Source organism: Pleurodeles waltl, chromosome 4_2, assembly GCF_031143425.1.
Source record: "Pleurodeles waltl isolate 20211129_DDA chromosome 4_2, aPleWal1.hap1.20221129, whole genome shotgun sequence".
Taxonomy (NCBI): Eukaryota; Metazoa; Chordata; class Amphibia; order Caudata; family Salamandridae; genus Pleurodeles; species Pleurodeles waltl.
In genome coordinates, this window is record NC_090443.1 from 736,699,849 (window position 1) to 736,715,543 (window position 15,695).

Here is a 15,695-nt window from a genome sequence, read left to right on the forward strand (position 1 = left end):
GAACGACTAAGAGACTTTCTGAGATGTTATTTAATGAAAAGTATTTGTTTTAAAGAGGACTGGCTTAGTTTGCCCATGCATGTGAAATGGTATGTCATAATAGCTATGTCGGCTAGTATAGTGCCTCTGATGCCACAAAACACTGCTAGGCACTAGAAGACATTGATGGATATACCGGGTTGGCTCTCAAGATGTTTGGTTCAAACCTAGGACTGAATGATGTTGTGCAAGAAGTGAGGGTGAGCTTTGTGTTGCTTCTAAGGAAGTGCATATATATATTTTTTCCGTTGGATTTACTCGTGCTCCTTGAACACTTGAATACTTAAAATTAATGAGGAGTCCAGCCTCATCCAGGGCCACAGAACAGTAAAGTCACTTAAGCGCTTGACTGTACAGAAAAGGGGAGGGCCCCTACTAAAGCACGATCTAGGATTATCTCCGCCGATTGATACAAATTGAACATCACCCTACAAAGTGTTGTAGGTAAATCACCTCACTCAGCATATTCCTTCTTCACCCGTGTACCACTGGACCACTGTAGCGGGTGTTACCTTGTTAATTCGCATTTTGTACTGAGAAATAGCATTAGTTAGTTTTACACACTTCTAAATGCATCACTTTGAAATTGCAGTATGTACCACTGAAATTAAGTGCAGAGCTACTGTGCAAAGTAACACTTAGATATTTTTTATTTTGAGCAGAGAGGCTAAAATAATGGTAAGAATCATCAAAACACATTATACAAATTCCTAGTGGCGACACTAAACAAATCTAATAATAATCATCAACCCTCTTACCTCAACCCTCAAATACCATTAACATTGTATCCTTAACGTTTTTACCCTTAACCATAACCCTATAACTAAACCCCTATGACCTTAGCCATGTTCCCCAATAACACCTGTACCTCAAAGCCCTGACCGTTAACCCCTACCTCATTGCTCCTAGGTTCTGCGCCCCAACTCATTACTCTTAACACTGATCCCTATATCTACAACAATGACTCTGTCCATTAACTCTACTCTCCCGGTGCATACCTCTAACTCCCACACTGCCTTAAACCCAGATTCCTAATCCTTTTCCCTTAACCTGTACCCTGAATCTGTATACCCTACACGCCAAATCCTTAACCATACACCCAAAGCCCTTAGCCATATACCTTTAACCCTGCATCTACTACTCATGCTCTTAATACCTGTTCCCTAAATGTCTTACCCTCGACCCTTAATCCTTTTCACTCAGTCTTTCACTTCAGGAAGTTCTCCTTTTTCAAAATATTTATTTTTATAACTTGCAATTAGGAACTGTTATTTTCTAAGTCTTGAGACGATGTCACCTAGAATGTTAATGTACAGTACTGCCTATCTGAGGGGCAAATCATATTCTACGGTTATGGATACAACATTGATTGTATTTTTGTGCGTTTCTTTTGTTTTATATTAGGGTTACATTTGAACTAGGGTAGGTGTCCTGTTATTTTCATAAATGTGTTCTAGTTATTTGCTTGTGGTGACTGAAGTCACCTATCATAGCACCTATAACAATTGGAAAGCCTAAGCAATGGAGTCATCCTTGTGCCCAAGAACCTGTCCCTGTGCAACTGCCTGTCATTCCTTTTTCAGAATATTCTTTCACTAAGAAGGGTCAGACACTATCTTGTTTGTCTCTTTTCATACAGAAATCTTAGTTGGCTTTGTGCCAAATTGCTTTCATTATTACCTGGTCATCTTCATTGGCTACTAGCTTCCGTCTCAGAAATTCTGACCTATTCCCATATCTCTTTGCTGAGAATTATGATTGTGCACTTACTGAAGGAAAACAGTCTCTGTACTTGGCCCTTACAGATAGTGGCTTTGGTACCTAGGAGTTTTTAACTGCGCTCTGTTTCCCAGCACCTGTGACACCTTGTCTGAGAAGGCACTCTATATTTGCCTCTGTCTGTGGCAGACCATCTTTAGAGTATATGTTCCCTGGGAGTTCTGATTTCCTGTGGCTAGGAAGCTGAGTTTTAGCAAACAGCATTTTCAAACGTCCCTATCTCCAGAGACTGCTCCTTTTAGAGTGGCAAGGTTTTGATATAGAAGCAGTCTCTCCGAGTCTGAGGTGGCCAACTTTATACCGTAAATCTTCCAGCGACGGGCCACTGGGATTTATAACAGGGATACTTGTATCAACGTAGCTGAAGTAGAAGAGTCTGTTAGGCTATGATCACTAGCTCCTCACTACCTGAAAATTATTGGATGCAGTGCTGGGCAAATCTGACTGTATCCCATTTGATTGCACTTCTTAAGTATTGCATTCACACATATCTGAATCCCAGATACAACATGGAAGTTCAGGTTCATGTAAGTAGTAGCAGGAATACCCTGGTGACACAGAGGTGAAGCCAAATTATTTGGACAGTGGGAAGGTGTCTAAAGGGTATCTCACTAGATTGGTGGTCTCTGAGCCAACTTTCCACAAACAGTGCCACTCCACTATTCAGTCATCTTCCTTCAGGAATTACTTGCGGCCTCCTCAAAGGTAATGTCAGAAAAGTGACCGTTGGTAAACATGTACTGAGCTAGGTCTGGTTTTTGATCTGTTGAATTCCCTATTCCTTGGTGTAGTAGCATCTAGTTAGCAGGATGTCTTCAATGAATACTAGGGTTAAGAATCATGAAAGGTGCAATGTTCCATTTTGGATCCCAAAAAACAAAGCCAGTAAGGAATACCGAGTTGATACTACAATTGAGCTGATCCTTCGAGACTGCATGGATGTGGAACACAAGCAAAAAATAATAAAATTTCAGACCCACATGGAAAATGATCATTCTATGGGCAATGAGAAAACAGATGTCACAGCACCGCATGATCTGTCCCTGTAGGTTTATGGGTTCTCACCAGGTTCTAGGCTGCTTTGGAGTTTCAGGCTACTTACATGTTCAAGGCTGCTCACAAGCCCCATTTGGATCCGCAAATCTAATTTGCAATGGTCATAGTAGTGTTAATATTTCACACCTGGGGATTGATTTAGAGGAGGTTGGTGACTGGGCACCTGTCAATAAACACACAAGTTTAACCCTCTCGTCTCTGCCGTTGACTGCCTTATTTTGAGTGGAGAAGCCCCTACCTCCACAGTCATGGGGAATTCTAAGGTGGCGGATGTGACTCTGTATTAAATGGTTTTGAACTAGTCAGCCTGTGGCTAGCCCTCCACCATTTCTAGTGGCACAGGGGGGCATACAATACTTCGATGTGCACCATGATGGTCAGGCACAGAAAACTCATGAAATACCTACAACATGGTGGGGGAAAATGCTGTTGAGGTATGGTGAAATTACTTTCACTGACTTTTATCCCCCCAGAAGTGGCTCCCACCAAGTTGAGGAGAATTGTCTTGATATGGGGAAATGGAGTCCCACCGTACCAGTGAGGAAAGTCAAAATCTTGCAGATAATCCTCCACTAGAGTAGTTGAGGTGTTTTTTTCGACTACAGCAGTGGATCGCTAGCCCGCCAGCAATGGCCTGAGACTGACCACTAGTGTATTTGCCTTGTTGGTTGTTGGTGTTTTAGCATCAACAATGGTAAATGATGAATGCACATAAGGGAATAGTAGTGGATAGTTTAGTTAGTCGAAGACAAGTAACATTGATTTAGTTTTGTCCATGCTGAGCCATTTGGATAACATCCAGACCTGAACATCCCCATGAATAGACTGGAGCCTTATTTAATCTGATGCTTAATCACCAGACAGGTTGAAATCTAAGCATAGCTTATCTTAGCTTACCATCCATTGTGCCACAGGCAAGCAGGCCAGCAATGAGGGACCTCCACTTGGACAAGTTTCTTAGCCTCATCTGTGGTTGAGGGTCTCCATTTCTCGTTCCACAGTTCGCCTCCAGTTGTTCCTTGGCCTGCCACTGTTCAGTTTGCCTTCTGAGGACCAGAGGAGAGCAGATCTTATGATGGAGTCATGTTCTCTTCTGATGGAGTGTCCTTTCTGTCTCCATCTTTATCCCCATAATCAGGGTATCATGTTCTCTTGCTTGCATCTGGTCACCTGATGCTTACCCGACAGGTTGAAAGGCACGTGTGTTATTAGTGTAAATATTACTGTACATGGTGATCTATAAGCAACTGATGTGTTCTTTGTACATGGGCATCTATCACGAAAGGGACATGTGCAAGTACTATGAGGTACCCCAGTTACCACTGCACCCCTTGTAGATTCAAGGACTGCACAAGTTATACAGTATGTCGAATTCCCAAGAAAGTACAATGTTCTTGTGTTTCTGAGTGACAGTGATGAGAGGCAAGGCTGTCTGTATCACAGGCACCGGTTAAGAGTTGAATCGTCTATGTTGTGTCTAGGAATACAGAAGTCAGACCTTCTGGACCTCCCTTTTGACAGTATAAAGTAAGTTGCTTCAGAAAGAAGATACCCTCTCTTCTACTCAAGCCCACACAGTGTCTTGACTGCGCCCATCACAGCTGTATTAATCGTTGTCACTCACAGTACAGAAGCACCCTTACCATTTAGTGACCCATCCCACTTTCACGTCTGTATATGTGCTGCAATCCGACGGACAGGAAAAAATTGCTCGAAATGAGAAGAAAGAGAGGGATGGATGGGAAGCGGTAGGTGGTTTGAAGATAGTGTGAGATATATGACTGGTGCAAATCTGAAGTTGGTGGTTCTTGTAGAAATGCCAACAAAATATATGTTAAGAAAGGAGAAGAAAGAGTTGGGAGAAAACTGCTCTGGCAGGTACTCCAGTCTTTGTGGACAGGACAGTCCATTCATTTCAAGGTTGGGAGACTAATGGGCTAGGTATACAGAAATCCTCATAGTGAATAATGTGTACTTATTCCAATATTATGGAAAATTCAGATCACAAATCAGTCTGCAGAAAGAGTTCTCAACTAAACCCTCCCTTTTTAATACTTACAAGCAACAAGTTACTATATTCTGAGATTAAATAAAAATGACAAAGACCGCTTTGCTAGATTCTTTCTTACTGATATCTAAATTTATATACTTACAACATCTACAAACGGCATAGTTATGCATGAATCATAATAGGTAATCAAGTAGACAAGGTGTTATCAAGGCGCATGAGATAATGTGTGAACTATTGGATTTCTGATGGATACTTCTAACACCAGACTGCTCACCTTTAGAATAGCCCCCAGTGCCGGACTGGATCCTGAGAATCCTTTAGCAATATTCCATGGTAATTCTAACTGCATCGGAAGTGATGAAGCAGAGTCATGTACGCGCAACACCAGTGCACGCTGATGTCTGTTCCTTTTTTGCCTATGCCCTTCAACACAGATCCAAAGCTCCTTTCCCACCTCTTTTGGTCTTCTGACAACTAAAGCTTTTCATAGTGTGCTAGGAAATGATGTCTTCTACCCAAACAGCAGGGTTCAAACTTTGCAGAGACTACAAGAGGTCAATATCAGTCAGGGTACTGCACAAGGTACGTCTGTGGTGCTTGGACTCCGGGGGATCATTCTAAGGCTTTCAACAAGTGTGCCTTAGGTGATTTGGTACCAAGAGGCAACACTCCACATTGCTGAACAGAAGAAGGGGTGCAGTCAAAGCTTAGGTCCCAGTTGTGGTCCCGTCTCGAGACCACTCCTGCAAAAAGTCAATTTCTCAGTTGAAGTATCCAGATAAATCATAGTCTCCACACAAGCACACAAAAGGTAAGCAGTACTCATCACCATCCTGCTACACAAAGTCTACCAGAAAGGCAGGAAGGCATGGGATTCAGATCTCACTCCTCAAAAGCCTCCTGAATCCTTACCAGTTCCACAGTGCCCTCTTCAGCACCACCGCAAATTGCGGCTTTCAAAGAGGACCAGTTACCAGGACCATCTTCCACCACCTTATCAGCTCTGGCACTGACTTCTGCCCCAATGCCATGGTCAATGCCAGTTTCTTCTGTGCTGCCACAGGCTCCACCTTTGCACTCAATGATTGAGCACTAACCTAATCTGAACCAATATAAGACAGACTAAAAGCCATGTTGCGCTTTGGAAAACATGAGTGGCCATTTAGCTAGATTGCAACCCAGTGCCTCTGCCCCTACGTTTTTACCAGTAGAGGATTCACTCTATTTTTGGTTCTGATTCAGACTTCCAACATACCTGTAGTACTGAGCATGATCAAGGAGGGGGCAGGTTCCTCTTGCCCATTATACAGAGGATCCATTGCATGCAGACTTACAAAATGTCTGTGGGCTTGATACATGTACTAAAACTGAGCTAGAATCTCCACCAATGGAAGAAAGCAATTAATTTGTAATGACCTTTTGGAGGGCATCTGAAGTAGTAGTATTGTTGTTCCAATAAAGAGATGAAACAAAATGCATTGATTAGGACCCTTCAACTAAGGCTAGCTTCATGTGAGCCACTATTACCACTTGATGCTTTTTACTGATACCTTATGGCTACATGGTCCAAATCATGCTCGTGCCGGGCAGTCAGTTGACCTGCAGCTAGTGGACATAGTCAGGCCCTGGTGACACACTTCCAGTCCAAGCACTGTAAAGTTGAGAGCCTGATTATTCAAGCCTAACCAAGTAAAGTTAATCCAGATGTCTTTCCGATCAACCTATTGGTTGGAGAAGAATGCTTTCTTTTGCCAGTCCAACATTCATATTTATAAATGCAGTTTGGCTTCTGGGGAGGCATATTTCTTTCCTGGCTATTCACAGTGGGCCCAGCCGTCTAGTCGGTTCTTCACCCATTGTTGGTACATCAGGGGGCCACACACTATTAGCAAGATCCGATAATTAAATAGTCAGTGAATTATCCAAGACAGCACTTTATTCACTTTTAAGGGCTCAACACTTTGCAGCCGTGAGGCTAATATCTGGACATGCAGGTCTTAGTCGGTCCAGGGAACCAATATCATTAACGTGCCTGCTTTAATTCATCTGAAGCTGATTTATCTTTAAAAGGTAATCGTGGCAGGAAAATACAATAATTCATATTACCACCCTGACCGAAGCTACAGTAACACTGACAGCACTTTAATCACTTCATGCACTTTGGGCATCAACTTAACCATTCAGTGAGGCATAGGTCCAGTCACATATGCACTGACTTGTACGTTTTTGTACCCATGTTTTAATATGTATGTTTAACATGTCTGTTTTTATCGAATTATGTTTAGTTTTTATCTCTAAGCTTTTACACAATATGTGTATAATGACTCTCGAGGTAGTGGTAAAAAAGTTTAGTTTTGTCTTTTACGTGCAGTTCCTAAGGCACCCATAATTAGCTTTCTTGCTTTTCTGTTTCACCTTTAAGAAAACTCGCCTGAAAACAATGTTAAGTTACTTTTCAATATATGTCTTTAGAAGCTTGTAATGGTTTTTACTACCTATACAAATAAAGATACTGACAGAGGCACCAGGAACTGCTGGGCTTTCAAAACTAGCCTCTTAGGGCTCCAGCCCATCAGGGAAAGGCCAGCGACATGTTGCCAGCCGTTCTGAAGGATCTCAGGGCCTCACCAGCCCAAGCTATGCATGATGATCAGGAGGCAGACAAGCACCTGCTCAGAACTGACCTGAGCACTGGTATCATGCTCAGAAGGCACACATGGAGGTAACCAACTTGATTTTCTGGAGACAAGCAAGCATCCTTAATGGATATACCGTACAATGGCTCCAGGCTATTTGGAGAAAAGGCCTATTCAGCACTAGTATGATTCAAGAACACCTACAATAAGCTGGATCTTTAGGGATATTGACGTCAGCTAAGCCATTTTTCCATCAGTACAGAAAACGTAAAGGCTTTTCCAGGGTACTAACTGTCAGACATCACCAGCCTTCACAACCTGTACCTCAACCCAGTCCTTACGACACCTCAGACTTGGCACCAGTAGAAAGCTTTCAGTCCAGCAGAGACAGCAATCTTCCAATTCCGGGCCTGCAGCAGCTACCAAGCCATATTAGTTTGCCCTGTCAGGCGAATGCCTGTCTGGTAGGAGGCAGAATAGGCATTTCTTTCCTGTTTGATGATCTATCTTGTCAGACTGGTGACTCTTACACATTTTTCAAATGGACTTTGTCCTGGCCTTCATTTCCTCTCTATCCCACCTTTGTCCCGCACTGGAGCTTCGTTTGGAGGAGCATGTCACAGTATTGATGCAGGAGGTCAGTCTTTTGTGTCCAAGGATGCCGTTGAGCGGGTGCCAAACTCAGAGAAGGGAAGAGGATGCTACTTACATTATTTCCTCATTTCGAAGAAGGATGGAGGCCTCAGACGTATTTTGTACCTATGGCTGCTACATGCATTTCTGAGGAAGGACAATTTCAAAGCACTCACCAGGCTGCAATCCTGTTTGCGTTGGACCCACAGGAGTGATTGATTTCCGTGGAATTGCAAGACATTTATTTTCATATTCCCACAGGTCTTACTTACATTTTAAGGTGGACCTGAAACTCTTTCAGTTCACCATGTACCCTTTCGCCTTACCACAGTCCATCTGATGTTCACACAATTGATGGGATGGCAGGGGTCTGTGCCCTTCTTTGGAGGTTGAGAGTACATTCTTTTCTGTACCTCAGTGACTGGTTGCCACCGGTAGGCTCGCTGCAGTCAGTTGTAGACCACCTTTGGACAACAAAATCCTGACATCATTGGGTTTCACAATCAGTAACCCAAAGTTCTACTCAAGACTCATGCAGAAACCTCTTATTATTAGGGCAATCATGGACATGCTGGAATTCAGGGCCTTTACTCTGCCACAGTAAGTCTTGGATATTCAGGCCATGATCTCTGTTTCAGGATAAGTTCCGGGTTTTGGTGAGGGTGGCTGTAAGGATTCTGGGTCTCACGACCTTCTACACCTTCCTCACCCCAAATGCCAGATGGCACTCATACTTCCTGCATTGGACCCTCAAGTCCCAGTGGGCCTGGCATCAGGTATGCCTCTACAACTACATTCAGATCTTGAGGAAGACAGCACAAGATCTAAAGTGGTAGCTGGCAGATGCCAACCTGACTTGCTGCAAGCCAGTCTCCCATCCTCACTCAGAGTTCACAGTGGTGACAGTCACTGGTTGGTTGGGAGGGCCATTTAGGAGAGGTGGAGATCAGAAGCCTCTGTACTCTTTCAGAGAGGCAGCTTTTTGTCTTCTGGAACTTTTAACAATTTGTCTGGCCCTAGAGTGTTTCTTTTATCGATTGAAGGGAGGCTGGTAAAGGTCCTCACAAACAATATGTTTGCCACGTGGTACTGCAACAAGCTGGGGCAGAGTGGGGTCTTGGATCCTAGCTCAGAGGTGCTGCAGCTCTGGAGGTGGTTGAACAAGCAGAGGCTCTAAATGCCGGAGTGGACAAACTAAGCAGACATCATCTGGTAAATCATAAGTGGTGTCTTCACTCTGAGGTGGCGCAGGCAGTTTTCGGCAGTGGGGTATAGCTTGGTTAGGTCCGCACCCCATCATAGAGAACGCTGTGTCAACAATTATGTGCATTAGCGTTCCCTCCCAGGCACTTGTTAGGAGGCACATTCCAGTTGGAGTGGAAAAAAGGACTCCTCCATGCATTTCGATTGCTACTTCTCCTGGCTCAGGTTCTGAGGAAGGTGAGAACAGACTGGGGCCAAATCAATCTTATTGCCTTGTACAGGGCCAGGGGAGTGTGGTTCCCAGAGCTCCCGAGCATTTGTCCTATGATCAAGCTTACAATCTGGGAGGAACTCCTAAAACAGGGGCCAGAATTCAAGTCCCTACAACCTACACTTCCGTTCGTAAAGATTGAGTGGGAGCAGTCAAAAGCATTAAACTTACCGTTCAAACTGATTGATGCCATCTTTGCAGTCAGATGCCCTTTCACAAAGACGAGCTATGCTGGGCACAAGGGCTAATTTGTAGCATGGTCTTCTACCTTCATATACTAACTCAGCAGTTTTTACCCTTTTGGCTTGTGTGGACCCTCATTGAGTCATTACTGGAACCTGGGGACCCCCACAAAATCGTTATTGGATGCTGGTGATGCCCTGCCTGCGCAATTTCTAGGATTTGAACTTCAAAACACCGCACAAAAACAAGTATACACTAAACAAATGCTCAAATGTTGAAATATATGTTTACTTCTCAATCAAAGAACGTTTTCCCAATTTGAAATGTTGCTTCTTTATTTGCAAACATTTTATTAATTGTAATGTGTTAATTTTAATATAATTTAATTTGGTAACTCAGTCACGGGCCCCCCTGAGTAGGCCTTGCAGACTCCCAAGGATCCTCGGACTACAGGTTAAGAGCCACTGCACTAGCCTCTTACATGCCAAACTTCTAATGTTCTTTAGTTTGTTCTTGCATTAGCCGAGCAAGGACTTGCTCTGAGCATAGCGAAAGGTTAGTTGTTTGCCTTTTCGGTCTTTCTGTGTTTACCTGACCAGTCATCTTATTTTAGACCACCTTTAGTGATGTGTTTTATAAAAGGCTTGACTGACATGACATGACATGTTCTCTAGCCATTTGTTATGCCCCAATGGGATCTGAATTTGGTCTCGAGTTTTCTCATCTGCCCACCCTTCACACTTATGCACAGCTATTCCTTAAGGCTTTTAACATTGTGATCAAGTCAGCACACCTTGTGAGTGAATGGTAGGTGCTTTTCTACCAGTTTTTGACATTTGCCAGGCTACAACATTGGGCATCAGTTTGCACCTTCACAAAACACTACTGCTTTGACAGTAAGGTCCAGGAGGAAGGTTACGTTGCCCTCTCTGTTCTGCAGATTATTTTGTCTGATTCCTGTACCCAGACCCATCACCTTTAGGAGTTACTGCTGTGGTATCTGTTCTAAAGGTAAGGTTCACATTCGGTAATGCTCTTTCCAGTGCATAGTCTGTCTAACTGCAGTTTTCTCACTGCCCTCCCACCTCCCCATTCTGAATCATCAAAAAAGGTCCCAAGTTACACAATAAGCACACAGTCTCAGAAAACTTGTTCAGCATTGCACATCTGAGAGTGCGGTGGAGAAAGATACTGGAAAGAGTATTACCAAAGGTAAGTAACTTGTTTGTGTGTGACATGTTGCAAAAATGTACACATCAGGGAACCTCCTATTGAAGGCTACACCTGCTAACGTGTATGGCAAAGCAACATTTTGTGTAGGCCACTCTAGAAGTTCTTAATTAAGAAGTTGAAAAACAGTGTCACTTTCTGTTGGTGCCTATAGTCCAATCTTCTTATTACAATTTCAAATACAAATTTCTGTTCTAGGTTGTCGCCTATGATTCCAATTCAGAAGAATGCTCGTGAGAGTCCAATCTACACACAGTTTATATCTACTTTACTTGGAGATTTACATATGGAAGAAGAAGACTTGGAAAGTTTAATAAATGTTTTTAAGAACAAGACTTTGCCTAAATGGTGAGTGTTTTTCAAATACCGACATTCTCTTTAAGGAGCCCTAAATATCTTAGTTACTGCTAGTAATGTTCTGCTCTATTTGTAATTAGAAACATAATTTTACAGTAATGTGGAACTCGATTAAAACAAAATAAACTATCCACCTCTTCATTTGAAGTGACGTTTTTGCAGACTGAGTCGATTCAGAGCAGTAACATTAAAATCCCAATTTAAAAGAGCTTGCTATCAGCTTTTTATCATACTGTTGAGAAGTCGCAGTTCAGATACCAAATATAGTTTGTGGAACATCTGCAATAGTGGCTTCGAAGCCACAGTTAAGTCTATCCAAATCTGATAAGGGAGCTCATCCAATATTATACATACATTATGCAGGTACTCCTGGTTCGTTAACAACACACCTTTTCCAAACACCACATAACATTAAACTTTCACAGCATTGTGGGCTTAAAAAACTCCTGGAGGTCAGGACTAGGCTATAGTAGTTAAAGCACTTTTATTAGTAAAACAGTTGGGTAAACCCCACTTATTCATACAGGCAGACATAACCAGCAACGTTTACATCATAACACCGTAACCACTGAATCCACTGGACACTATCAAACTACAGCTACTGAAAATGTTGTATAATGAAAATTTAAAGTCCCTTCACATAAAAAAAGCATAGAACAGCCGTAGATTATGTTTCATTTTGTATGGGGGAATTAATTGCAGTAAAAATGTCCAGATTACAGAGGATAAGCTGAGTGCCACACAAATAACATACTTAAATGTGTTTGTAAACCAATTCCTGGGAAAACAGGAGAAAGGAGGCAGTTTGAAAAGGTGAGTTAATAAGTAGTAGTTTGCAAGATTGTCAATTGTATGTATGTTGAATTTGTATAATGTAAACACAGGCAGAATGAAGCAGGCGCTGCACAGGGGTCCCAGGGAAAGTTACAGTCATTGAGTTTTGAAGGGGCTCTGAGACTGGAAGTTAACTGTCACTTCGTTGTGATTTAGTACTCTCTACACAGGTTATATACAAGGATGTTACTTCAAATTCTGGGTGCATACATGGCAAATGTGTTTTGGAGAAATTATTTCCACCTCCTAGAGACTTAGGCTGGTGTCTAGGATGAATCTAGGTGACCTGCCAGTTGGGGTTCATATCTGGCTAGATTTAGGTAATTAAGCTAGGTTTTGGCTAGTTGTAGCTAGATGTTTTTGGTCAATAGGAGAATTCTGACTGGTAGGGTTGAGATTCAGATAGGTGCTGGTCATACATGTCTGTATGAAGTGTAGAGAGTGTTTTTAATGGTTGGATGTCCAGAGCAGAGAAGACTTTCAAATTGAGTTGTGTATTGAGAATATGAGTTTATTGGTGTGTCCTAAAGCATTCCAAATAGACGTTGATATCGAGGGACACAATGGAATTCTGCAGAATCTGTAGGGTCATAGGTTTATTATGGGAGCTGGGGGTGCTTGTGTAATCAAATTGGATTTGGTTGGATAGGTAGGAGGAGAACCAGTCAAGGACATTTCTAGTGAATCCAGTTCATCACTTCAGGATGAGGATGGGATGTTCAACACCGCCAAAGAGGACTGAGAGATCTAGCAGTATCAGGAGGCAGAATAATCTTTGTCTGTTATCAGGAGGGAATTGTCTTTTAATTTAATGTAGCTGTCTCCACTCTGTACCATGATCTGTCGCTGGATTGCTATTCATGAATTAGATGTTTGGCACTGATGTGATCTTTGAGTTGTGTGTAGAATGCTTTTTTTAGAATGATCTTGCTGATGAAGGGTAGATGAGGATAGGCCTATAATAGTTTAGGTCATCAGGGTCTGAAATTGGTCTTTTCAGAAGTGGAAAGACCTGACTTCTCTTAATAGCTTCTAGGATGATTTCTTTGAGTGAAGGTGGTGTTGATGATGGTGAACAGTAACAGAGAGCTTCTCCCCAGGGGGTTTTGATGAAGAATGGAATAAAATGTAATCTTCGTCGGAGGTGTTTTCACAGAGTTGAGAATATTGGCAAAGTCTGTGAGGGGCAGTGGTTTGAAGAATGGCAATTGTGGGATTCACTTTGAAGGATGAATGTTAAAGTAGAAGCAGGCTTTGTAATGCCAATGTGCTGCTGGATTGTCTGTAAAGCTTTAATGATAGAGGTTCATGGTATTGGACTTATCTCTGGAGTATAGAATTGGAGGTTTAGTCAGGGGACTGATGCAGTGCTTAATTGTCTTGAAGAGTGTTGTGCTTCTGTTGGCAACTTTATTGATGGTTTTGGTGTTGTAGCGTTGTCTTGTCAGGGATGGGTTTCCATTTTTATTCCATTTTCTTTCATGTCTGCGACTGGATCATTTGAGCTAGGTTGTTTAAGAGTTTTTCTAGAACTTGCATGTTTTAGTTGGAGAACAGCAGTTGTTAACATGAATTTCCAGACGTGCGTAGAGTTTGTGTTGACTAGTTATTTCTTATACCAACATGCTTGGTGATTGAGTGGCAGCAGTCAACTACTTTTGGTTTGCTTCTAAGTGGTAGATGTAATCATTGCTGGCAGATGCTCCTCCAGGAAATCCATTTACATTGAGTGCTGGGACAAATTTGTAGTCTGGTTCTCAAACCACTGATCCTTTACAGGCGAAGCTGTTGGGTTTCTTTTTATTTGTTTTGTCTTTAGCCCAGCAAGGCTTTGTGGTGGCACTGAAAAATGGTGTTTGTCTGCCCTTTTGTCCTGTCTGCGTTTGCCAGGCCAACCATCCCTGTTCAAATTGCATGTTTTGAATACATTTAAGATTTGATGCACCTGTTCCTTCCCAAGCTGTGATGTCACAGTGGGGCCTTAGCTCTGTCACTTTCGGGGCAGTATGGAGCCAGGACGGAGCTGCACAACACTACCTAGCGACGAATGGGAGGCCTGCAACAAAATTCTCCAGATCCAGCCTCATGCCTGGGTGGAATCTGTGAGGATCCTATGGTTAAATAGAGGATCCAGTAGAAAGACCATTCCAGAAGCTAGATAACATGTTTGATTGTGTGACTGAGTGAAGCTTTTCCTGCTGTAAGCAGATTCTATTGGATTGTGACTTCTTTCACTTTACTACCTTATTTTGCAGATACCACATAAATAAGATGCACCTGAAATCGGATCATCTGCCAACATAATAATCTGCATCAGCAACTGACAATGGAAATGTGTGAAAGACACTGATGCACAAAGGAGCCTTTCATTTGTCATTTGGAAAATGGATATAACATGATAACAAAATGTTGGTTTGCTGTTAAGATTATTCCAGGCTCTTTTTGTTGAACTAAATGCCCTTGCCATGTAAATGTATTCAGTTTCTACATTTTTATTTTCTCCAAAGCATTACTTTAGGCATTTCTCAGTTGATGTACAGTCCCTATGAAATCAGTGATGGACAGTAATGTATAATTTCCTTCTCAGGTAATAAAACAAATATATTTTACTCTGTTCGTGTGCTTTTGTTTAATAGTTGTGCTATATACTTTGTTCAAAAGTACCTCACATGCTCTCAGTAATTACGTTACTGCTCTCCAGATAAAACAATGTTCATTCAATTGAATTAAAACCACTGTCAGACTAGCGGACGTACAAGGCAAACAACACAACAGGGAACTCACTTGGAATCTGTGAAAGCTACGAAGAAATGTTGCACAATAATTCCGGGAGCCTTAGTAGAGTAACCAATACCAAACTTAATTCCATCATTCAAAGGTTATGGCAATCAAATTTTGTGGGAGTAACATATATCTGCCCATCAAGCTAGGTAAAGTACTCCTTTACACAGAAAAAAATGTGATTGAAACAAAAGTCAGTGAAATCCAAAAGCATATTGCTATGTTAGAAAGAATTGCTGTTGTTTAATATGAAAGTATGTGATGATTGTAAACATAAATCATGTAAAATCCAAATGTACAAAGATACAACCTCAAATATAACTAACCACATTGTATTGGTGTGGAATCGTCTGTAAATGTAAAGGAGCATATTCAGTATATTTAACAAACACGTCTTATTTAGCAAAAATGGTTGTTAGAAATTGGGTCTCTAGTTGGCAGAGGTATATACCCTAAGTAGGGACCGCAATCCTAGACAGGGTAAGTCAGATACAGAACCTAAATTAACCTGTGCTCAGGCTAGAGCACAAGGCAGGCAGGTTTAACTTTGAAGGCAAAGTGTAAAGTATTTGTGCAACACAAACACCGTCACAAAGAGAATTCATGGCATAAGACTCCACACTAATAAAAATAGGTAGTTTTGTCTTGATAAAAAATATGACCAAAACGATACAAATTCAAT

The 15,695-nt window shown here is 42.0% G+C and overlaps 1 protein-coding gene across 5 annotated transcripts in view; it reads left to right on the plus strand.

The window, feature by feature from the left end:
• Positions 1–14,841, plus strand: part of RPAP2 (RNA polymerase II associated protein 2) — a 419,624-nt gene extending 404,783 nt beyond the window's left edge. For all 5 annotated transcript variants that reach the window (XM_069232353.1, XM_069232357.1, XM_069232356.1 and 2 more), the window contains 2 exons: positions 11,240–11,389; positions 14,488–14,841. In XM_069232353.1, the coding sequence (XP_069088454.1) occupies positions 11,240–11,389; position 14,488 (151 nt within the window). In that variant the 3' untranslated portion in view covers positions 14,489–14,841. The remainder of the gene's footprint in view (positions 1–11,239; positions 11,390–14,487) is intronic.
• Positions 14,842–15,695: the final 854 nt, after the last annotated feature.